Raw genomic sequence first — 22,123 nt, 5'->3', positions numbered from 1 at the left:
ATAAGAGGAGGACCCTTAAGCCAGGTCAGGGGCATCTCCTGGGGAGCTACTTGATGAGCAAGTGATGTAAAGCCATGAAAATGCTCTCCGTTATTGCCTATCGGTTATACTTTTACCTGAACTAAAAAGTCTTGGCCACTTGTTCAAAGGAACTTCCTGTCCTAACAGGTCCCAGTCTCCCAAAATGTGAAGTTGCATGACATCTAAGAGTTACTGCGTCAAATTTCTAGGCATGAAGCCTCGCAAGAGAGGAGGACCCCTCAAGCCGGGGCCAGGGGAATGCCTTGGATGCTACTTGATGAGAAAGTGACGGAAAGCCATGAGAATGCTCTCCGTCATATTTACCTGAACCTGAAAACTTGGCCACTTATTCAAAGGAACTTCCTGTCCTAGAAGCTGTCAGACTCACAGACCAACATGCATGACAAATGATTTAATATAATGCCATTAAAACTCAAAAAAGGAAGTAATGGTCGCGTTGAACATATTGAGAAGCTGGTGCAGGTTTAGAATTAAAACCGGCAGGGAAATATCTCCCCAGATGACATGTCAAGCTTACAACAATGAGGGGTTACAAACTTGGATTCACCACTTTTTGGCAAAGAGATGAGCTTCAACTACATATTTGGAATCAAGGCAATTGTTTTCACACGTTCGTTTGATTCATTATTTATGTACATTCCATTGTGCGTGTTGAAGTAGTGAAACTTCATTCTAATTACAAACTCAGACAAAAAGGGAAACTAAGCTCTTGTTGTCTGTCCCTGCCTTCTAACATCACCGGTGACTCTCACAGAACTTGCACCATTTACTGTCCCTGAGGCCTTTTTGGAAACTCGACAGGGATCTTGAAACCCTATGTGTTCCACTGCACCAACAGTCTTTGACAAACGTCTCTTACTGACCTCCTCAACTAAGGACCGATGCAGCAACTGGCTGCGCATATCCACCAGGGATCTGTTCCTTGTCAATTTGCGCAAGTCCACTGTGCATTTACCACTAGCTGTGGAAGTTACTTGTGAAACTAGCATACCCTTGGACAATGAAGGGCAAATTCTAGCAAGGGATTGCGCCATGCTAGAATTCCCTCCAGGACAGAACCTTGAAGAACTGTGGGTACTTAAAGTGGCAGGCAACTTTTGCTGCCTTGGGCTTCTCAGGGAATCATATTCATCAGAGCAGTAGTTCAAGTTGGAATGCTTTTCGGATTGCAAAGAGCTCTGAGAGCTGCCATCATCAAATGTCTCATCTACAAAAAGAGATGTTGTCAACTTTATCATATCTGTTTCTACTTAAGCGTTATTTCTCATCTTATAGAAATCAGAATAAGAAGTAACTGTAAAAGTTGTGATTTGCCCCCGATTTCACATTGGATATTATTTGTTAATCCATTTATTGCTGTCAAGTCTCAAGCTATATGCCTGACATTGAATAGCGTGGAACACATGCCAAATCATGAGTATTTTCATTCATGCCTTGAAAAGTGAACATACCTAAGATTGAGACCTGGGATGATGAACAAGATGAGAAATCAACGAAAGGGTGGTTGTGATCCTCTTCTTCCTCATAATGAAGTATATGGTAGCGTGGTGGCTGAGAATGCTCCCATTTCTTTGAATATGGTAGCAGACCAGATATCTCTGCATCTATCATATCTGCAATTTCAGATGGAGTCCAGTCTGTAATGTCTAATTCCCTCACCATTTCACGGGCAACACCCATGGGAGTATCACTTGCCATATCAAATGGAAAGAATACATTCCTTGTAGCACCTGTATACAACACCAAAAAATCAGTTGATTGAGCTCTGATGGAATAACGGTTGGGTTTTTATGCCAGCAAAGCATACAGCCACAAAACAGGTTTCACATAAAAAGAACGAATTTAAGGTAATAGAAATAAAACTCTAGAAACTCCAAACGGATATCTCTAGGACCAAAATCTTGTATTTGGTCTTTTTACTCTCATGATGGAATAGACAGTTATATGCCTTCATTCAATCTACAGGAAAGCACCTATAATCATCAAAGAATAAAAGATCTTTCCTGAACCAACAAGGTTCCCAGCTACCTTCTTTATCAGTAATCTGAACTTTGAGAAAGATGGTGTCATCCTCGGGGTTCAACTTTCCTGTTATGGTCATGTTGGTCTCTGGTATATCCTCATTCAACTGCAGGTCCTCAATTCCAATGTTGTCATTGAGAAAAGCTTTTTGACTTCCTATCCTTTTCAAAGGCCCATCTTGAAAATCATCCACCATTAGAAATGGATCAAGCATCAGTTCTTTCGCTGATAACCTCTTTGAAGCGGTCTCCAAGCATTTCCCAATGAACCGCTGAGCTTCCAAGTCTTGAACTTTGTAAAAAGCCCTAGGCTTCTTTCCCTGAATAAGGAAATCAAATGGTACTTAGAAGATTATTTATTTTCATTGAAAATGATCCTACAATTGACCTCATTTTACCAATGTCACTTTCTTGTAAATTTGTGCTGGATTGTTGCATTCGCTATATGGATACTCAGAAGTAAGCATCTCTAAGATAGACATGCCAAAAGAGTAAACATCAACCAGCTCGTTATAGTTTTCCTCATATAGCTCAGGCGCCATAAACTCGGGAGTACCTACCAGCACCATAAAAGACAACACTATCAGTTATTTAGCATGCACAATATGATTCTTCCACAATCAGTTAAAGAGTCCAAGTTCGCAAAGGCAACATTAATGCACACCTTGTCTATTAAGATGTGTTGCTACCTGAAGTTTGCCAAAGGTGAACAAATTTATGTACTGGTTTTCCTCAAAAGCCACTCACATAGGTTACAGAGAGTTTCATAACTTGGAAATAAAACTAGATGTATGATCCACTATTGATTTTAGGTGACCTACAAGTTGTAACAGACAAACATCTGACTTTGTTAACATATTACATGCTTCATTAACAGCTAGTAACTCTTGTATTTAAGTCCAATAGGCACATAATCAGTATACTTTTGAAGCAGACTAACCTATAACGCTGTGTGCTCGTTGAGAACTACGAAGAATTGCTGCCAGCCCTAGGTCACCAATCTTCACTTGTCCAAGATGGCCGTTGACAAATATATTATCACACTTCAGGTCTCTGTGGATAACTGGAGGATCATGGCCATGCAAATAAACAAGGCCTTCAAGAATTTGGCGAGCCCAATTCTTTACTGCTCGAATGTCCACTCTCTTATACTTCTTTTTGTACCTGCAATTTTACCCGATCATGCACGTGACACTTGTTATCATGAAATATAGAAACTCAATAATAACGAAGAAAAAACAGTTAATGTGTTATTTGACACTACCCATTTAAGAACCAACTAAACAATAATGAGAAAATAACCTTGCATGAGGAAGACCAAATCGCAGTCTAAGCAAGCCCACAAAAGAAAACAGAGGCCTCTATACAGTAGAAAATTAAGGAATAAAATCAAGTCAATTTGGAAAAATTCTAGCATTAGGTTGGTTACTCTAGACATTTCATGGCTCCCATGCTTAACAATTCAAACAAACTGCAAAATTAACCGGACCTAGCATGACCCAATGGATGAAATCGTAGTATTGTAAAGACTGAGACAAAATTCTGCCACCCGCTCAATTAAGGGGCCAATCAGTCAAACAAGTTCATTTCGTCATTCCTCATGTTCCCAACACAAATGTGGAAATTGCAGACAAAGTATGAAGCTAAGATAAACATATTCTTATGCCAAAGAGTTTCAAAACATCTGAAGAAGATCAATTTTTAAACCTTCGTTGTACAGGTGAAACCATAAGTTTATTCAATGAATTAGGGTTGGGGAAAAAGAATTACTGTCGAAGAGTTCCGGAAGTGAACATTTCAGTGATGAAATTGAATGTTCTTCGCTCAACATCAATCCAAGATGTGTAAAACTTCATGATTGAAGGGTGATGAAGTGCGCTGAGCAGGTGCACTTCAGAGTAAAGTCGCTCCAAGTCCTCTGCTGATCGGAGCAAGTCAGAGAGTTTAACTTGGCTCCAAGCTACTTCCATTCCAAGGACTTCATCAATCGCCTTGTACACTGTTTTCATCGCCCCTTTACCAAGAATTTCATCAAACTGTCAACGCATGCAAAGGGACATGTCAGGATTCTTACCCGCAGAATAATAGATATGAAACAATTTATAAATCAATCATGAGACCGAAGCTAAAATTCCAGATGGACTAGATGGGTCAACTAACTTTATGGTGGAAATGGACTCGATAAATCATCGCATTTAGTAGAGAAGCATCGAAAGAAACATAGGCCTTAATTTCTACTTTCAGTAAACTAGCTCCTGTTAGCCCTCCTCATTATTATAAAGTAATCCAAGGATCCAGAACTCCATGCTAACTGGTCTAGTCTCGGGCTGTCAGCAGAGGACCTAACTGCTCACGAAATGGTTATCGGAACTCTAACTTGGGAGTCAGAACCATCACTTCTTGACTCACCAGTGACACAGAAAAAATTATGACAAACAAGTAAATTTCATACACGAAAAGCTAAGCAAATTTTGGAGCACTACAGCGGTATTCCTATTAACTAACAAGTTTTCTTTGTTTAAAGGCACTAACGAGTTTTGTAAAGTTACTTATAATTATTGTTTTGACTTTAAAAAAAGTTCTTTCTTTAGATGCTACCCCATTCTAGCATTGCGAAAGCACATGCATGATGCTCCTTTTCAGTTTTTACCAGGCAAACTAATTGATTTTATTATTCAATCAAATCAAGTCAAGGCCAGCAACTGCTTCCCTTAACTCCAATCTGAGATTGTTGGGTGTTTGTAACTCTGCATGCGTGTCAGAAGAACAAGAACGGTGAACAAGAAAACTGAAAACTGGAGGAAAAGAAGAAAAGAAATGAAGAAGATGCCGAACTTACTCGACCGTAACGCCCTGTTGGATCAGTTTCAGCATATCCATGATCGTCCTCTGATTCATCGGTACTGCCCGTACGGTCTGACAACCTCCCGGCTCTGTACATGTTTTCTAATTTCTACCTCAGCACAGTAGTACTACAAAGTACGATGTCTTAGCTTTTCAAGTATGTTTTAGCTAAGGAATAAATTCGAAAAGTTTTGAGGAACTGGAATTTTTTTTTTTTTTTTCTTTTTTCAAGTCGAAAAGAGAGTTAGAAAGAGAAGAAGCCTGCCACTAAATTCGAGGCTTTCCTTCATGGTTTTCGTAAGAGAAGACGCCAAAGAGGAGCCAAAAGAGTCTGGAGTAGTCAATGCTAAGCATTATCCAGGCCATCTTCACAACCGCGCGAGAAAAGTCTTCCTTGTTGTGGTAGTAATTCCTAGTAAGCATTTGGTTGATTGAGGACAAGAAAAAACGTGATGGATTTGACAAGCACAAATCAGAACAAACAAAAGTGGTCTTGGGATGTTACTAATGCCAATTAGCGTGATCGGTACAGGGAAAAGAAAAATACTGGGCTTTTTGGAAAATATCAGAAAAGTTTGGCTATATAATACTACAATTACTAGTAGGATGATTGGAGTACAACGTTTTGGTTTGAGGTAGATAGTGGCAGAGGAGACCTGAACTTGAAGAATCTGTGGCTGCGCTTAGCTGCTTCCATTTCTGTGGCTGTAATAAAGTTTTGCAACTTTAGGAAGTAGTAGTAGTATTAACTAGTAAGCCAAAACCAACACGATTAATTCGTTGGGTTTTGAAAGAGGAGGAGAAAAGTAAAAACGCCAATAAAGGGAATCTAACACAAAGATCAGAATTTCACAGCGACAGACAAACGTAAGAGCGACAAGATTGAGAAGCGAAGAGAATCGAAAGGAAATTTGTCTTGAAAAATGGTGGACCACGGATGCTGGAGTGGAGGATGGGGTTGGAATATGAAGACTTCCGTCGTAAACGGAACCTGTGGAGGTAGCGGGTGGGGCCTACTTTGGCTGCCCACTTGGCAGGCTCCGTGGGTTGTTGGCAATAATAATCTATACAATATCTAAAGATAGCGGAGGGAGGTTCCGTGGCAACATCCTGCCACTTTTTCAACTTTCAGTTTTTACCTTATTGAAACTACTTTTGTTTTAAAAACATATTTTATTTTAGAGTTAATCTTATATATTGACAGTGTATATTTCTGGACCAAATGGCCAGTGATGTATACTAACAGTGTATATATTATTACAATTAGATGCATGACACAAATAAAAATTTTAAATTTAAATTATATATTATGCATTTAACGATGAAAATGTATATAATGTTAATGTATAAAAGATTAATTAATTATTTTAATTATTTACTTTTTGACATGATAAATCCTAAGTATTATAACTACCAATACAACCATTATTATTATGTGGAAGAAACTTAAGAGATTAAAATTTACCTTAGTAATAAAAATTCATACAAAATTTATTTATTATAAATATTATACATTTTTTTTATTACACACACATCGAGCATGTAATAAAGAGCACTATCAGCAATAATGCCCACTCGTGCCCTATCGCAATGTATATGTGGTGTCATGTCATTTGAGGTTATGTTTGATAACGGCGTTAACAGGAGAGGGGAGACCAAGTCTGAATTCTCCTTCCACATTAATATATTAATTTCTTCAAGTTTATAATCAAACATATTAGAGATAATTTTATAAACCTCCCATGAAATTTCTGACAATTTTACTGAGTTTCTTTGAAATTTTAAAATTTATGCTTATCTTTTTAAATTTGACGCTTTTACCAATCAAACCTTAAAGTTGGCCAATAATTTAAATGAATATCCTAAAATATTATCAGTTTATAAAGTTTAATTACTTTTCAAAGCAATTGTTAGTACAAATATATGGAAACTGTGTCAAATTTTTAATACCATATGAATTGTTTGATAAGCAATTACGACAATAGTCGCATATTATACGAGCATGCTAATGAAACTTTGGGGGGATACATATTCTTTCTAAATTGGGGAAGAAAGTATACATGTCCCAACAAATTATGTATGTCCTATCTTAATCTGTTTAGGATGCCTGTTGCCTTATTAGGTGTTTTGTTGTGTACCCGAGATAAGAAGTTATTTCCTCGAGAGACGTAAACTCAAGACCTTTTTTTTCCATTAAAAAGAATACTACTATTTTTTATGAAGAAAGATTTGATTAATGGAGAGAACAACTTTTGGAGTTTTGTCTATTCAATTGTTTTTTTTTTAATTAATTCGGAGCATGCCCGAATCCTTAGAACTCGATCCAACACACCAAATCGGAGAAGTGAGCCGCAGCCCCATGCAGCGACCTCGGGCGAGTCACGGGAGTTTAACTCCAGGGTAAGATTCGAATCCAAGATCACAAGGGTCCATAAGAGTCTGTTTACCGCTGGACCTGATTCAATTGTTGGTTAAGCATGAAAATGGCCATAGTTTTTTGTGCAATCTTTTAGTCATTTGACACATGTAAGATTTACAGACTGGAGCAATATAGACATATATAATTGAATTTGTGCAATTTAATTTAATCTCACCAACTGACAGATTTATCAATTTTCTGCAGCAATAATGTGCCTTATCCTGTTGTCAATGTAATCCTTACGATCACGGAATAAGAAAGAATCAACATCATAATTAGTTGACTCGATTATAGTGCTGTTTTTTTTTTTGTGTGTGTGTGTTTCTTTTTTCATTGCTGCATAGACCAATCATCCGCGGTCAAAATCTTACGTCACCAATTGGATAAATGTGACACCTGGCCTTTTATCACGTACAAAATTAGAGAAGCCAAAAAATAGACCAAATTGAGCTTAACCTTGATCGTGGTGCAGTACATGATTAACACGTGGGCTCAAGACTTAAGAGACCGCCCATGGCCGGCCCCGCCTCTTTGCTCACAACTGATCCACCCCAAAGTTTGGACGGTGACAGAGTATATATATGCATATGTATTCTTCTATCTACAGATATTTGTTCCTGGGTTCGTTGGCCGCACCATAAATGATATTCCCGCGGAAGGTAAAGTTCAACGACAGAAATGAGAAAACCAGTCTTCAAATTGGGCAGCACCCACATGGAGCAATTTGAACTGATATGGTCTAATAACGAATTGTCAATGTTCCGCTAACAAAGAAGTGCCTTGTAGCAGTTAGCTAGTAGTTGGTGATTATTTATTTTCCTTCTATCCCTATTCAAATTGTGAGTTACTTGTACCAAAGAATCCGGTGTAACTTGTTTGATGAGCTTTTTATGGAGACTTTTTCCGGGGATTGTTTCATGGTTTGACATGGGATTCGTGTAAATTAAAGTGCAAACACGGCAGCTAAAGAAGACGTGTCAGGTGTCAGAAAGGATGCATAGATAAATGCATCTTATACAAAACCATTTTCATTTCTGCTACAGTTATCATTTCATGGGTGATGCTCCGCAAAAAGAAACAAGTCTTCTTCCCTCTTGTTATTATTCTTCATCCGCAATCCATAGTCCATAATCCACCTCCTTTATTTCATCAGCTTCCTTCTTCATATGGTATGTATGAAGCGTAGTCAATGGGGATAACGGGACTCTCGCTCTCTCCAACGAGATTTCCGACCGGTGATGTTATTGCTACACTTCTTTGGTCTTGATTTGCTGTTTTCAATTTGGAGTTGACCCCTGAGATATATTCATTATCCTTCTCTACGCGTTTACTTTGCTCTATACCCATAGTTTTATATTTAGGAGAAATCTATCAAAAACGTGTTTCACACTTCACTAAATGAATTTTTTCGTCCGTTAAAATAATAAGTTTACATCTCTTATGAAATCAAGTTGGTAAAATTTAGTCTGAATCTAAGTTTTTGACCACTTTTTACTCTAAATCTATCATGTTTGTAATCCACGCATGATCATTTTTTCAGAACATAAGTTAATTTTCATTTATAATTAAATAAATAACTTGATCCATAATCATCTTACCCCTAAAAAAAAGTAGGATTTAATCTGATTCATATTCATTTTTTCCTCAAAAAGTAGGATCTGATCTAATTCATGTTCATTTTTGTCCCAAAAAAGTAGAATAATTACATGTGGGTTACATGGTAATTTCAGACTGAAAAATGGTCGGAGATTGTAGTTTTTCAAAGAAAAATTTTAACCTTTTTTCCTAATCACATTTTTCAATCGCCTTTTAACTTCATTTATATCAAATTGTTACGGTATATTTTTCTACAAAAACTCCAAAAAATGGCAACCTAACTGAATTAAAAAGACGTAATCAAGTATATATTTGTATATTTGAAGCCCTAATGATACTCTTATAAATTAGTACTCCGTGTACTTTTCAAAATAATTATATAATCAAGTGGAGGCCCTAAAGCGACAGGTTCATTGACGTCCCTAAATCGTGCGACTTGAATGTTTCTCCAGGCAAATTACATCTGTGTTTGTTTGTTGGTGCGGGAGATTTTTTTAATAACCAAAGGCAAAAACAAAAGCAGAACATAATACTGCATAACAAAGAATAATAATATATGACGTCAATATCAAAGGTAACCTACAACTCGTCTCAAGGTGCAGACACGTTGGCCCAAAACTAGTTCACCTTTCACCTAGGCTATAAATTATAATCCTCGAATCCACCTATAAAAAGTAATTTAAAATATAAAAATTTCTAAAATCAAGAAAGTGGACATAATTATCTTGAGCTAGATAGAAGGAATTGTTCTCCTGAGTTAGATAAATTATGTTAGAGCATAATTATATCTTTTTTTTTTTCAAGGACAACGATTTCCATAATACTCTAATGTGTTCGATACTTTACTGGAGTTGGGAAATGTTAGGCCATAATTATGTTTTTCTTGAGGACCATGATTCTACCCCCAAGCATTCTGAGAGTCAAATACTCTTCACTCCATTACCCAAAAATTGGAAAATAATTATCAGCCATCGAAGATAGATTATTAACCATCACCTAACCCCCAAAGTTTATAAAGAAAAAGGAAATTCTTGATTAGAATTTCGGGGCAATAGATCCTGATGCACATAATAATTCTGCTCCGAATATTATTCCATATTCATATTAAAATTTTCATCAAATATAGTACTAGATTCAAACCCATGCACTTTGTATCCGCATGCATTCATCATAATCATCATAATAATTTTGTATAGAGAAACATCAAGAGGTCAAAGCAAGGAGCACATTAAAACAGTAGTAACTACATTTGCTTTTGAAGAACGTTACATATCATCTGCATCTCATATTTGAGTTTCCCGACCTGCCTATGCGGGAGCAGAAAGAGAAGCATTCGCGGACATTATCAGACACTATTTTACAACACTGCTTAGACACAACACGGCATGCTGGAAGGTCATTCATGGGATCATCACCATGAAAACCACCACCAAAAGATCTACAAAACACGGATTATTATTTTGTACACTGTACCATCAACAGCAAAACGATTATTTAGCTGGGCTTTAAAAGTCAAAAACATTATTTATAAAAAAAAAAAGAAGGTCTAACTGAGGTCCTGTAGTTTGTTAGCACCTAAGAATTTACCACTCTGTATCTCTGTATACAAGTTGACCTGCCTACGAAAAAAGCATTCATAGCGACAAAGGAGGAAACTCATCTTCATTCTTAAGGCCAAATAGCTGATCTGCAACCCTGTAAACCCAAAATCACAGGCACAGATTTAGATCAAATGCCAAAAAAAAAAAAACTCCAATTAATCTTACTAATGTCCACTTCTCCTACCTTGCTTCTTCTTTAGTTAAATCAGGCGTAGCATTCTTCTGGTTATTCGAACTTAAGAGACAAGCATTACAAGGGGCTAATATCACATCATCAGCCAGGTTCCCAAGGGATCCGAATTCAATTCGGCGCATTGAATTGGAGAATCCATTGGCACAAGTATCACCTGCCTTGGAATGGAGAGACTGGCAGGATACACCAGACTTTGTGCGAGGCTGAACAGGACACCAAGCATGCAAGAGCTCACGGCCACCTTTCGGCAAAGAGTTTGTCTCCATGAAAGCAGGAACAAAGCCATTGTCATGAGTGTGACTCTCCGACTGAAAAGGAGTCCCTGTTGCCTTAAACCTAGGCCGACCTTGTGAGGGTCTATCCCTGGAAGAACAATTCTGCAAGATTGAAAAAGTAGGATAGATAGGGTGCTCAGTAACTTGGATAACTGGATGGCATGCTGAGTAAATCCAGTAATGGGGATGAAATGTAGCAATACCTTAATGGGCAAGTAAGTGCCTGTCCCTCGAGCTTTGTGTTTCTCTTCAGAAGGAAAAGCAGAAACAGGTGGTGCATGACTGCTAGCAGGTGATCCCACAATAGTAGTGCTTGAGTTCATTTGAGAAAATGAGCCCTGCTTAAGAGGCATAGAATGACGGACAGTATCCCAAGGCTTCTTGTTCCCAAAACGGGACCGCAAAACAGAAGGATTGGAAAGCCCGGGTGCTGAAAGAGCAAACCCATTGCAACACTGTCCATATAACAAGCTCCTTATATGACTATCATAGTCCCCACTGAGGTTTGCCAAAGGGTTTAAAGGTTCTGCATCTACTACACTGCCTGAGTCCCTTTCTCTAATATCAGGTAATAAATTCTCTAGAATATTGGTCCTTGGACTTGAGACAGCTGAACTACGAGAACAAAAGCCATCTAAGCTATCCACACATGACTGAGAGGTGTCGACCAAGTCCAAGTGATTCACTTCCTGTTCCAGCCATTGATCAAGGCCCAGCTTATCTTCTTCACCATCAGATGAGTAAGTCTGGCTGCAGTGGCCATTTTCTGCATATGACTTGGGTAAGTACAATTGTGATAGGTGACGATATTGGCCAAAACCTGAACCGCTATAATTAATATATGGTGAATAATCAGATGTGACATTTGAAGTCCTGAAGTCTAAAGAATTATGCGTTGCAAGGTCACAAGAATCCCCATTGCATAGATATCTTGAAACAGGAGTCCCACCCAGAGAATAGCAGGGTTCTGACATCGTCTGTAAGGAATCTAAATCACTGGAACATCTATACAGCTGTACAGAATTGTAGTGCCCTTCCATCAAAAGACCATCACTCTCCAAATCGCTAGTTGATGATCTCAGAAGCATGTCATCCTCACTCAAAACTGCAGCAGGAGAAGATGAATACAGTGTACTGGACCCTTCACCAAATAGCAAAGCATAATCTTGAGTATCAGACCCACAATTGCGTCCATGCCTCTGCAGAGTGTTACCAAAAAATTTCTGGATCTCATCTGCAATTTCATCTTTGGGTAATGAAAGAATTTGCTCAAGCTTGCGAGCCCCATATTTGAAAGCGCTACGTATTCGGTAAAAGTTACCTGGAGGAAGTAACAAACAGAAAATGAACATACAAAATGAATTTTGATTCCAATATTCTTCAAAGAACAACAAGCTTGCTAATGCAACATGTAAACTCTGTTCGAGAAAGATTGATACTCTTATACAGATTAATTACATTAGCATAGCATATGAAGCGTGAAGGTAGTTTATGGTTTTCTGTGTCTTAAGACTAGTTACTCTACAACGCCTGCAAGAAATGCCCAACAGCTTGCTAGATAGCATAAGTTTCCATTTTGGAAAAGGCATTTCTTCTTTGAAAAAAAGAAAAAATGTTTGTAGTATTATACATTTGACTTTTGCAAAGGCATTTTCTTCTTGCTTTTTGAAAATGCTAAGTCTGTCAATATTCTTCCAACAGAGAACTACGTCTCCCCAAACTTAGAAATTGACTGGCCAATAAAATATCCAAATATGGGCTCTTAAGAAAGTCATATTACCTCAACAAGCAAGCTTGTTTCTCATTAAGGAGGTTGAGAAGTGAAAGCCTCTACGATGACAGATATCCTCAATAAAAGCCTAAAATTACTATTCAAAACAAGTCCCAGAGAGCAAGAGCGTAGAGCAAGGGAAAGAGGCCTGGGAGGGAGAGGGGAGAGACAGAAAAGAATTAAGTGTCATATTACTTACTTTCTGCATACTGTCCAAAAACCAAACTATGGTTGAAACAGAATATTTTCCTTTGAGGCCATTGATTATTGATCCTCTAGGCTAATCATACGCAATTATTGATCCTCTAGGCTAATCATACGCAAGTTTTGATTACCTCTGTGGACACTACGCCCAAGGTTGTTGTATTCTTTCAGGGGGTCAATTATGTTGAGGTGCTTCGGCAAAAACAGTCGAGAGTTTGTTTCCAGGTCTCTGGACGGAACTGAGAACATTTCCATACAGTTTCTTAAGAATTCATCACTAACCAACAACTCAGTTCCTTCATTATGTGGTGTCTGAGCTGCAAAGGAGTGAAATAAATAGTTAAAAGAAAATACAGTTTCTGTCCCCTCAAACCTCTAATGGGTACAATACAAAAAAAGAGTTCCTGAACACATATGGAAGATAAGAGCAGGATATGACAGAGGTAGAAAGCCAAAACATGCTGCTTACCTACTATTTCAGGAAGGGATGATTTGCAAACTGGACCATTCAAGCTAATACAATAGTTCTCCCAGTCAAATTTGCTGAAGTAATCCAAAAATCTGTATAGAACCTATATACATGCAATCGAGCATGTTAAGTCAAAGCCCAGGTACATTTCACATCTATGTATGATGTCAGCTTGGAAGAAATTACCGCAAAAGGGCCATGTAAAGAGGGATGGAACAGATGGAATATGTAAAGAACCAGTGTTTCCAAAGCATATGTAGAAATGAGACCATGATGTGCACCAAGGATACGGCTCTCATAGTAGCACCAAGCTTTGATCAGAATAATGCTGCGTTTGAAGAGATGGTCTTTTCCAACAAGCCGATCAACCTGTTGAAATCGAGAGTTAAAAAAGAGTACATGAAACAAGAAAAACCAGGGAAAATTTGGGGAGCAACATCAGCATAATGCAAGCCAACACACGTATTCAGAAACTAGAAAAGAAAGTTAAAAAAGAAAATAATCAAACTTTACCTGCTCAAGAAAACAAAGCGTACAAAGACCTCCCAACTGATTGAATGAAATATCTATAACAATGTTCTGAACGAGGCACTTCACGAGTTTAACCTGCCAGGCATAAACACAAAATTACCATAACAAACTAGAGAGCTGTATGCATATATACATTCACGCATGAATCCATACAAATATGTTCAATGAGCAAATAATTACGATATGACATTAGTGATCAATGCACCCCCAAAAGGTACTTGATTGTAGATTACTATATGAATTTTCAATCTACAAGCACAACATATGAAAGTAAAGGCTTGATACTGAAATTCTATGAATATAATATTTTAGAATTCCACGATGCCCATTGTTCTTCATCAAACTCTGCAATAAGTAGCATAGATCGGACTGTTTATAATTGTCTACAGAGAGAAAGTTACCAATAGGTAGCTGCAAAACTGAACATGAGACAGTAGCAGATGACAGAAGCACCTAAGAGAGCTAAAAAACCTGGAAGCACTCAGACTAGGTAGAAAACTTTAAGCAACATAACTGAAAACACTATGAAGTACAAAATCTATGACTAGAAAAGCTTCTAAAATTGGCAAACCCTGCTAAAACCTGATAATCTTGAAGGTCTACTGCACATGGATTGTTGTGTGCACAGCCATGGGTATGTGCGTCGTAGAATGACTACAAATTTCAATCAGGAAAGCTTCTGACTCAAAACCTTGAAGATTAAAAGTGTCCATGCCATTATCTAACATCGAAGGAGGGATATATGAAAGATGCTTGTCTAGGGAAGTGGAAAATCAGCAGTAAAATTTCAATAAGTTGTAAACGAAATATGCTAAGGTATTGCCAAATGGAAACATTAAGTAAGGAATCATCAAAAAGCACCAAAAGATATTCTTGAAAAGGATAGCAAATCAACTGCAATGTCATTCAGCCCTTTAAATAGAATCAACAAATTTATACAGTTGAGTAAAGCATCAAACATCAAGTTACCTCGGCATCAATGAATTGTGTGTCCTTCACTTCATACTCAGCATTTTCATTCTGCTCTTCTCTTTGCAAAATAGATAGGACATCGCTGGCCCAAAATTCCTCTACATAAGGACTACTGAAGATGGTCAAGTCAATATCTCCATCGGGAAGGTAAGTCTTCAGAGGCACTGAACCATATGGGAAAACCTATTCAATGAGTCGACTGTTAGCAAAACTCTGAATGCACATAAAAAAAAAGTGTAAAAGGTTGCAGCATCCAGAAATCATCTAAAGCACAAAAAGTTGTTTATACCGCAACTTCAGAACACAAGAATGCCATTCCAGTAAAGAGACAAGTATTTGCACGAATTGAATGTAGTAAACAGTAAGGTATTTGGCGGGATATATTAAAGAAATCAAACTTTGAGATACATCTCCACATCAACATGAAAGAGAGAGATAAGATGCAGAGCTGCACACGTGCACAAGTGGAAAGAGATTCAACTACTGGTAGAAGATGCCAACAGCAATGCAAGTTGCTATTGTTACTTGACATCAATGAAAATCATGCAAAAAACAGCACTCAAAAGATCCAATCCAATTATTAAATTGGCTAATCCCAGCTTAAACCCCCTCTAAAATTAAAGTCACAGTTCCGATGCATTTCCACAGTAGACTATGAAACACGCGCAACAAATTCCACCAGGCAGGCAGGCAGGCTTGGCTAGTTGCAGGGAATAAAAACTCGTAACATCCAACCAATGCCATCCTAATTAACGAAATTTACAGACGCGTAACTTCTCGTCTTACAGTAAACCAACCTTCACAAAAATAATTTATTCGTAATTAAAACAAAACAGCATGCATAACAGAATGGGAAATGAAAGATGAGATTAAACAACACCCCATTCTGAAGTACAATCCAATTAAAGAGCCACATGAAAAAAACATGCACGAGTTTTGAAAAGGGCCCGCATAACTCCAGTAACCAAAACAAGAAAAATCTTAATAAAAAAGGACAAAAAATCAGACATGCAGGGATTAAAGAGGAAAAAAAATGAGACCTCAAATCCAAGAGAATTGCGGATGAGTCTCTGGACATAATCGATGACGTCTTTGCGCTTCTCTTCGGAGTCCATGGTAGGATGAATTGCATTAAGTACTTCCAGGGCGGTTTCCTCAGCTACACCCAAATTCTCCAGCTTAATTGAGGAGGGATCAGGATCAGGACCAGGGTGCCGTTGGTGGTGGCTGGTGTTATCATACGTCGAACTTGGACGCTCGTCCCCCATCACCACCACGCCGTTAGCGTCCCCACCCCGTCCTACGTCACCCATCTAGCTCTAATTCAGTAATCTACCCGGAAAAAAAAAGAAATAACAAAAATCATCAAAAGAACAGAGGCCACCATGGTTCTATAATGAAACAGAAATAGGTGCGCGGGCGCTGGTGCTGGCATTAATGATTAACCCCAGAGGGGGAAAATTTCAGAGGCGAAATCAGAAGGGGGTTTAGAGAGAAGAATAAGAACAAGTAGAGAATGGGGCATTGGTGTGTGAAATGGGTTCGGGTTTATCTGTGTGCATCACAAATTTGTATGTATCTGTGCGTTTAAGAAGGTGCGTTGCATATAAGGAAAAAGGGAAAAAGGCGACGTAAAACTCGGGAGCGAGAATTTAAGAACTGGGGTTGGGGTGGAGGCTACTTTATCTTTCGTCTGAGTATCTGTTGAGTGATGATGGGGAGGACTGGAATAGGAGGAGGAGAGGATGACTTGTTGTTTTCTTTCTTTCTGTTTCGATCTGAGTTTGTTTCTTTGTGCTCTGTTTCTTGCAGCAGCAGTCACACACACACACACACAAAACAAACAAACGGACCTCTTTAAAGCCCCCCTTTCCCTCCTCCTCCTTTTCTTTTTTTTTAATTATTATTTCTATACGATTTATACCCCTGCCGAGACAAAATCTATCGGAATTTTGGGTTTTTTTTTTTTTTTGAAAGGGCTGAATAAAGCCAAAAAATAAGAGAAAGTATACGGGGGAAAAGCAAAATCCGTTATGTTTTCGGTCTGCCGTCGTCGTCCGCCGCAGGAAGCAAAATGCGACGCGACGAAAGAAAAGCAAAAAGACGATGAGAAGCGGAGAATGAGATGAGGAAGGCCCCAAAACTGAGTAGCGTGTCAGTAAAGGCCTAATCGGTGCCCGGTGGCCTATTCTATGCTTTTTTATCCATATTGTCATATACTGTACTACACCTTATTACCTCCAGTCTTACTAGTACTATATATATTAGTGGTACCAAATCCAGCTGGGACTGGGTGACGTCGTTTCGGTTCTACAAGGGGCCTACTGTACAGTCTGCCGTTACTCCGGATTAAAATTGTAAACCAGATATTTTTGGCCTTCTGGGACAAATGTACCTCGGTTTTCTGATCAATTAATTAAATAAATACATCTGTTCTATATTAATATTCAGAATATGGTTAGTATTACTTATTACTCCTTGATATGGTATTTATTTGTCATAATTACTTGATTAGATGCAAATAAAAATATCAAACTGAATTCACCGCGCAAATCCCACTCCTGATGTAGCTCACATGACATGTCAGTCGTCACCCGCCAAACCAACCATCCCTAGTCTCTTCTGTGGGTCCCTCCTTGCTCGCAATTTTTTTTTCGGAATAATTTCAGAAACCTCTCTTGAGATTTTTGACAATTTCACTTGAATAAAGTATTATTTGAAATAATTATTGCAGCATTTTTTTTTTGTGATAAGATGTATGTAAGATAACAAGACGGATTGAAAAATGTGTTTATGATGCAAACAAAATATTATTTGAAAAAAATGAAATATCCAAACAGACCCAATATTACAATTACCTCCCTTGATTCTATAAAATGACCATAATAATCTTAAAATATTAAAATATTTTTCTTACAATTAAATAATTCGCTCCTAAGCTTTTGTGCATATGAATGCATCACACAATTAAGCCTTTAGTGGAAACAAAAATAATATTCATGTATGGAATAACCAATTATGTTCTAAACAAAATTTAAATATATTACAAATTAATTTTAGCTTTGCTTTGAGGATTTAAAGATGAACAGAAAGTGATGTAAAATGAAGGTTTAAACAGGATGAGACCGGTGGTAAAACTTCAACATTTAAGGGATATGATGTTACATTCATGCAGTTAGTGAAATTTTTTGAATTTAGTAGTGATGATTTTTTTTCCCTTTTTAAACTAAGATTGAGGTTTTAGAATTTAGAAACTAATGGTGGTAATGACCATGGTGATTATGTTACTATTTTGAGACATGGAAATATAAAAGATTTAAAATAGTAGATATGATAATTGAGAATGTATTTAAGATTTTGTGCATGTTTCATTTTTTTTTTTTTTAGAATTTTATAAGAAAGGTAAAATGAAATTCATAATCTAATAAGGGCATTTTGCGTTATTCATTCAAAATTTTGACCATTAAATAGTTTTTATTACCAAAACAATAAACTCAAGGAAGGTATGTGTAATTTTGAAACCTCAACAAAACTAGATAAAATTGTTAAAAATCTCAAGAGAGGTCTTTCAAAATATCCCCTTTTTTGTTTTTTTTTTTTTTTTTTTAAAAAAAAAGAGGGACTCCCATCCAAAGCAAAAGATAAAATTTTGAGGATTGAATTAAAATTTAACAATCGCTTAATTAATACCGTTTCTACTAATACGAGAAAAAAAAATAATTTTGTGATTTTAGATATACCACTAGTACAATGTGAATTTTGGGTGGGTTGAGCTGGATTGCAAACTGCAAAGTATGGTAATTATATTAACGTGGCTATTTATGTGACATATCACAAGTAGTTAGTAAGAAATAAATAGTTTGTTTCATTCATGAAAATACATGGTACAGAATAATCGATGGCTCTTTTTTGTGTGGCAGCAAAATATCCTACCTTCGCTTTTGTCCTCTTGTTACAAATACAATCCTTTTGTTTATTTTTCTTTGCTTGTGGGTCAATCTGGGTCCTTAAATTTGATGAGAAATCAAAGAGTCCTATGTTGGATGAACATGTCCACGTTTGTTTTTCCTATATAAAGAGCATGTCATCATCGCGGGACTGCTACTACTAGACAGTAGACACTAGCCCGGTACCCCCCTCTCTCTCTCTCTCTCTGTATATATATATATATATATATATATATATATATTCTGATGTGAATGGATGTCATCCGTTCTTTTCCCTTGACTCCACGCGGATTTTGTTTAAGCATGTCAAAACGACGTAGTGCTAGTAATACTTCCCGGTTGTAATTTTTGGAAAAATTTTCAGCAAATTCTGGAAATCTATCGTTCACTTAATTACGTCTCCACAAACTCCAACGAGGTCATGACTCATGATTTTTTTTTGTCTTTTCTTACACTAACGAAGTGACGAAAGGTAGGTTAACAACAAAATAGAGGTTTAAAAAAGTTAAGGGGAAAAGAAAAAGAAAAGAACAATAATTAGCAAGTATGCAAATAAATTGATGTGAGAATCACACGATGATTCAACTGCAATGTGTCTCATATATGGAGTATGAGCTTTACGCCGTCGGTTTTGTCGTGTGACATGTTTTATCATGGTAAATGGACTAAAGAATCGCAACCCGCAATTAATTATTTGGACATAATAGTAATTAATTATTTAGATTTTAGACATATCCTATGGATATAACATAATATTAGTAGTAATAAATTATTCAGGCACTGACCATGACAAATCTTATGATATAGTAGTACATAGTTAGTGGTGGATAGATATTTTTATTTTCAGTCCAATGCACAATTAATTGCGCCTTTCAATTTTTTACACTCCAAACCCGTCAAATTCAGCCACCAGTTCTGCATTCTTTGGCAATAGGAATGGCACTTTAACCTCGTGACAATGATTGAAAGAACCATACTTATAACAAATGAAAGTCTCTTGGATTTCAGCAGCAAGATGATTTTGCATTTTGGTAATGAATTGGTGGCTGATTGCCTGATTCTGGCATGCCAAACAATTCCTACCGGCAAAAAAAGTGAAGGAATAATTTGCCATTTATTTTTTGTAGCGATGTCAACCACGGAATGGAATGTCATAATTATTTTTTTTTTACTATCAAAAGGTGGCTACACGATTACACAGTTGGGATAGGGATCACGGTGCCACGTCACTACGAAGGAGAATGAGTCAGGTCAAAAGATCAGGCTATCCAGTACAAAAGGTAATCAAATTGTGAATAACTGTGCTGCGTCTCATTTTCAGCGGAAATTGCCCGCTTTTGCACGCGATAAGTGGCTATAAATGCGTACGGAGAATGCTGAACTTTGTCGAGCGCTCTAGATAAACATTCGGGGAATTACCCTTCTGAGGATTGCAATTGGTAATAAAATGGGTAGGTATGTTCTCGAGGGAACCTTTATGGACCCATGAGTCCATGACACGATACTATGTTGAAATAATTGCGCAACAATGTGACCAATTTCAGGAGCAACCCCACCACGGCCCGCAGATCTCGTATTGGTACATTTGTATTGTATGCTGCATTATTTATTTTGCCAGCGACATGGATGATAGGCTGGTGAATTAAAAAATAAATAAAATATTTTAATTTAAAGACTTCAGTCAATTTTTGGGCATTAAATGTAACGGAATTAAGGGCAAAGCCAATCTACAATTTGGTTAAAAAAATCAACTACATTAAGTCAATTAATAACATGGAATTTAATGTTTCTTCTTTTTTTTTTTTTATCTTCTACATGGGTTTATGAAATAATCGGTCGACAAGACCTTTTAGGTTGTTTCGTGGGTTAATTTTTTTGTTTGGTTAGTTTTGCTCCTAATTCTGTCACCTTGAACTGCCAAAATTGACAAAAATTCTTAAACTAAGTTTTTTTTTTTTTTTGTTTAATGACTTATTTGTGACAATTTATAGTTGAAAGGCAATAATAGTTTAGATGCTGTCCGGAAAGTCTCCTCTACTAGAAATTAGTGGAATGCAAATATCATTACCCATTAAAAATTCCTCATCCATCTTAAAAAACTTCTCAATTTCAAAAGCTACTTTTTACGCCTTTCAATCGTGTGCTAATGGAAAAAATCCTGGTTTCCAGGCTTTCTCTCTCTTCATTGAGAGCTGCTCTCCCTTTTGGTGGGAGCGCTGAAAAAAATCACACCTTTTTCAAAATTTCAAACTTCAAATCCCAAAACTTCAAACTTCTAAACTTCAATGTCTGAAGCAAACACAAACCTAAACTAGTTTCTTTCTTCGAGTTAAAGCATAAGGAGCTTTGAGGCATGCAACAACATCTACTGTACGCAGGCGGTAATTTTGCTGGGTCTCCTACCTGGTAGCAGGGGTGAAAAAATAATTAAAAAAAAAATATATATATATATATATATATATACAGCGAGCAAAGTTCAGGAGAGTGAACCAGTTATAAGAGTAGATGCATTTGGGTGGAGTAAGCTTTAGACTCTCTAGTCTTAACAGTATGGATCCGACTTAACTTGTTTTTTGTTTTCTTTGTGCTTTTCCTTTCTGCTCTTCGTCTTTCTTTACTTCTTTTCCTGTTTGGTTGTGGTAGCTTCGTATTTCTGCTTTATTTTACAGCTCTAGTCAGTATCATAGTGCTCGGCTACTCTTGGTTGGTGGAATACCCAAGGATCTATTAGGGACTCCATGGCTGAGGATTTGGCTGAGATCCTAGGAAAGTTCGCGCTCTCTAGCAAGGAGCTGGGAGGGGCTTGCTTGGACAGAGAGGAAGTTAACTTAGGGGTGACAGAATGCCAGTCGAGCCTCTTTGGGAAATTTAAGGGTGAAAAAATTGTGAACTACACAGGAGTGAAAAGTTTTGTCACAGCAGCTTGGGGTTATCCTAAAGACCTCAAAGTTGTTGAACTAGGGCCTAACTTCTTTCAGTTTCTCATTCATGGGGAGCAAGAAAGGGAAAGGATTCTAGAGGGAGGGCCATGGATGATGGATAGCCAGCTTTTAGTCTTGAATAGGTGGTATGAAGGGATCGAAGAGGATGAAACGGCTTTTAATGAGGCCCCTTTGTGGGTGCAAGTCTGGAACCTGCCGGCCCACTGGATGGCTAAGGAGGTGGGAAGGAAAATTGGAGCTGTGTTCAACCGAGTTCATGAGGTTATTATCCCCCAGACGGGTAGCAAAGAAGGAAG

The 22,123-nt window shown here is 37.5% G+C and overlaps 2 protein-coding genes across 3 annotated transcripts; both read right to left on the bottom strand.

Moving 5' to 3' along the window:
- Nucleotides 1–478: 478 nt before the first annotated feature.
- LOC113751618 (probable serine/threonine-protein kinase WNK4) lies at nt 479–5,438 on the bottom strand. Of its 2 annotated transcripts, none has more exons than XM_027295688.1 (7): nt 4,903–5,438; nt 3,834–4,099; nt 3,004–3,227; nt 2,462–2,619; nt 2,071–2,383; nt 1,494–1,772; nt 479–1,249 (listed from the first exon to the last, which is right to left on the bottom strand). In XM_027295688.1, exons 1-7 carry the CDS (start codon nt 5,002–5,004, stop codon nt 744–746), a joined length of 1,848 nt encoding a protein of 615 aa, XP_027151489.1. In that variant the 5' UTR covers nt 5,005–5,438; the 3' UTR covers nt 479–743. The 2 variants fall into 2 exon arrangements, with proteins under 2 accessions (XP_027151489.1, XP_027151495.1); XM_027295694.1 differs by lacking the exon at nt 4,903–5,438 and adding an exon at nt 4,224–4,337.
- A 4,692-nt stretch (nt 5,439–10,130) lies between these two features.
- Nucleotides 10,131–17,126, bottom strand: LOC113777552. Its single transcript, XM_027322675.1, has 9 exons — nt 15,979–17,126; nt 14,936–15,121; nt 13,949–14,041; nt 13,622–13,804; nt 13,436–13,538; nt 13,098–13,283; nt 11,195–12,312; nt 10,708–11,093; nt 10,131–10,617 (listed from the first exon to the last, which is right to left on the bottom strand). Exons 1-9 carry the CDS (start codon nt 16,249–16,251, stop codon nt 10,557–10,559), a joined length of 2,589 nt encoding a protein of 862 aa, XP_027178476.1. The 5' UTR covers nt 16,252–17,126; the 3' UTR covers nt 10,131–10,556.
- Between the last annotated feature and the right edge of the window lie 4,997 nt (nt 17,127–22,123).

Source organism: Coffea eugenioides, chromosome 1, assembly GCF_003713205.1.
Source record: "Coffea eugenioides isolate CCC68of chromosome 1, Ceug_1.0, whole genome shotgun sequence".
Lineage (NCBI taxonomy): Eukaryota > Viridiplantae > Streptophyta > Magnoliopsida > Gentianales > Rubiaceae > Coffea > Coffea eugenioides.
The sequence above is the reverse complement of the archived record's forward strand: the minus strand, read 5'-3'. Positions and strand labels throughout refer to the sequence as shown.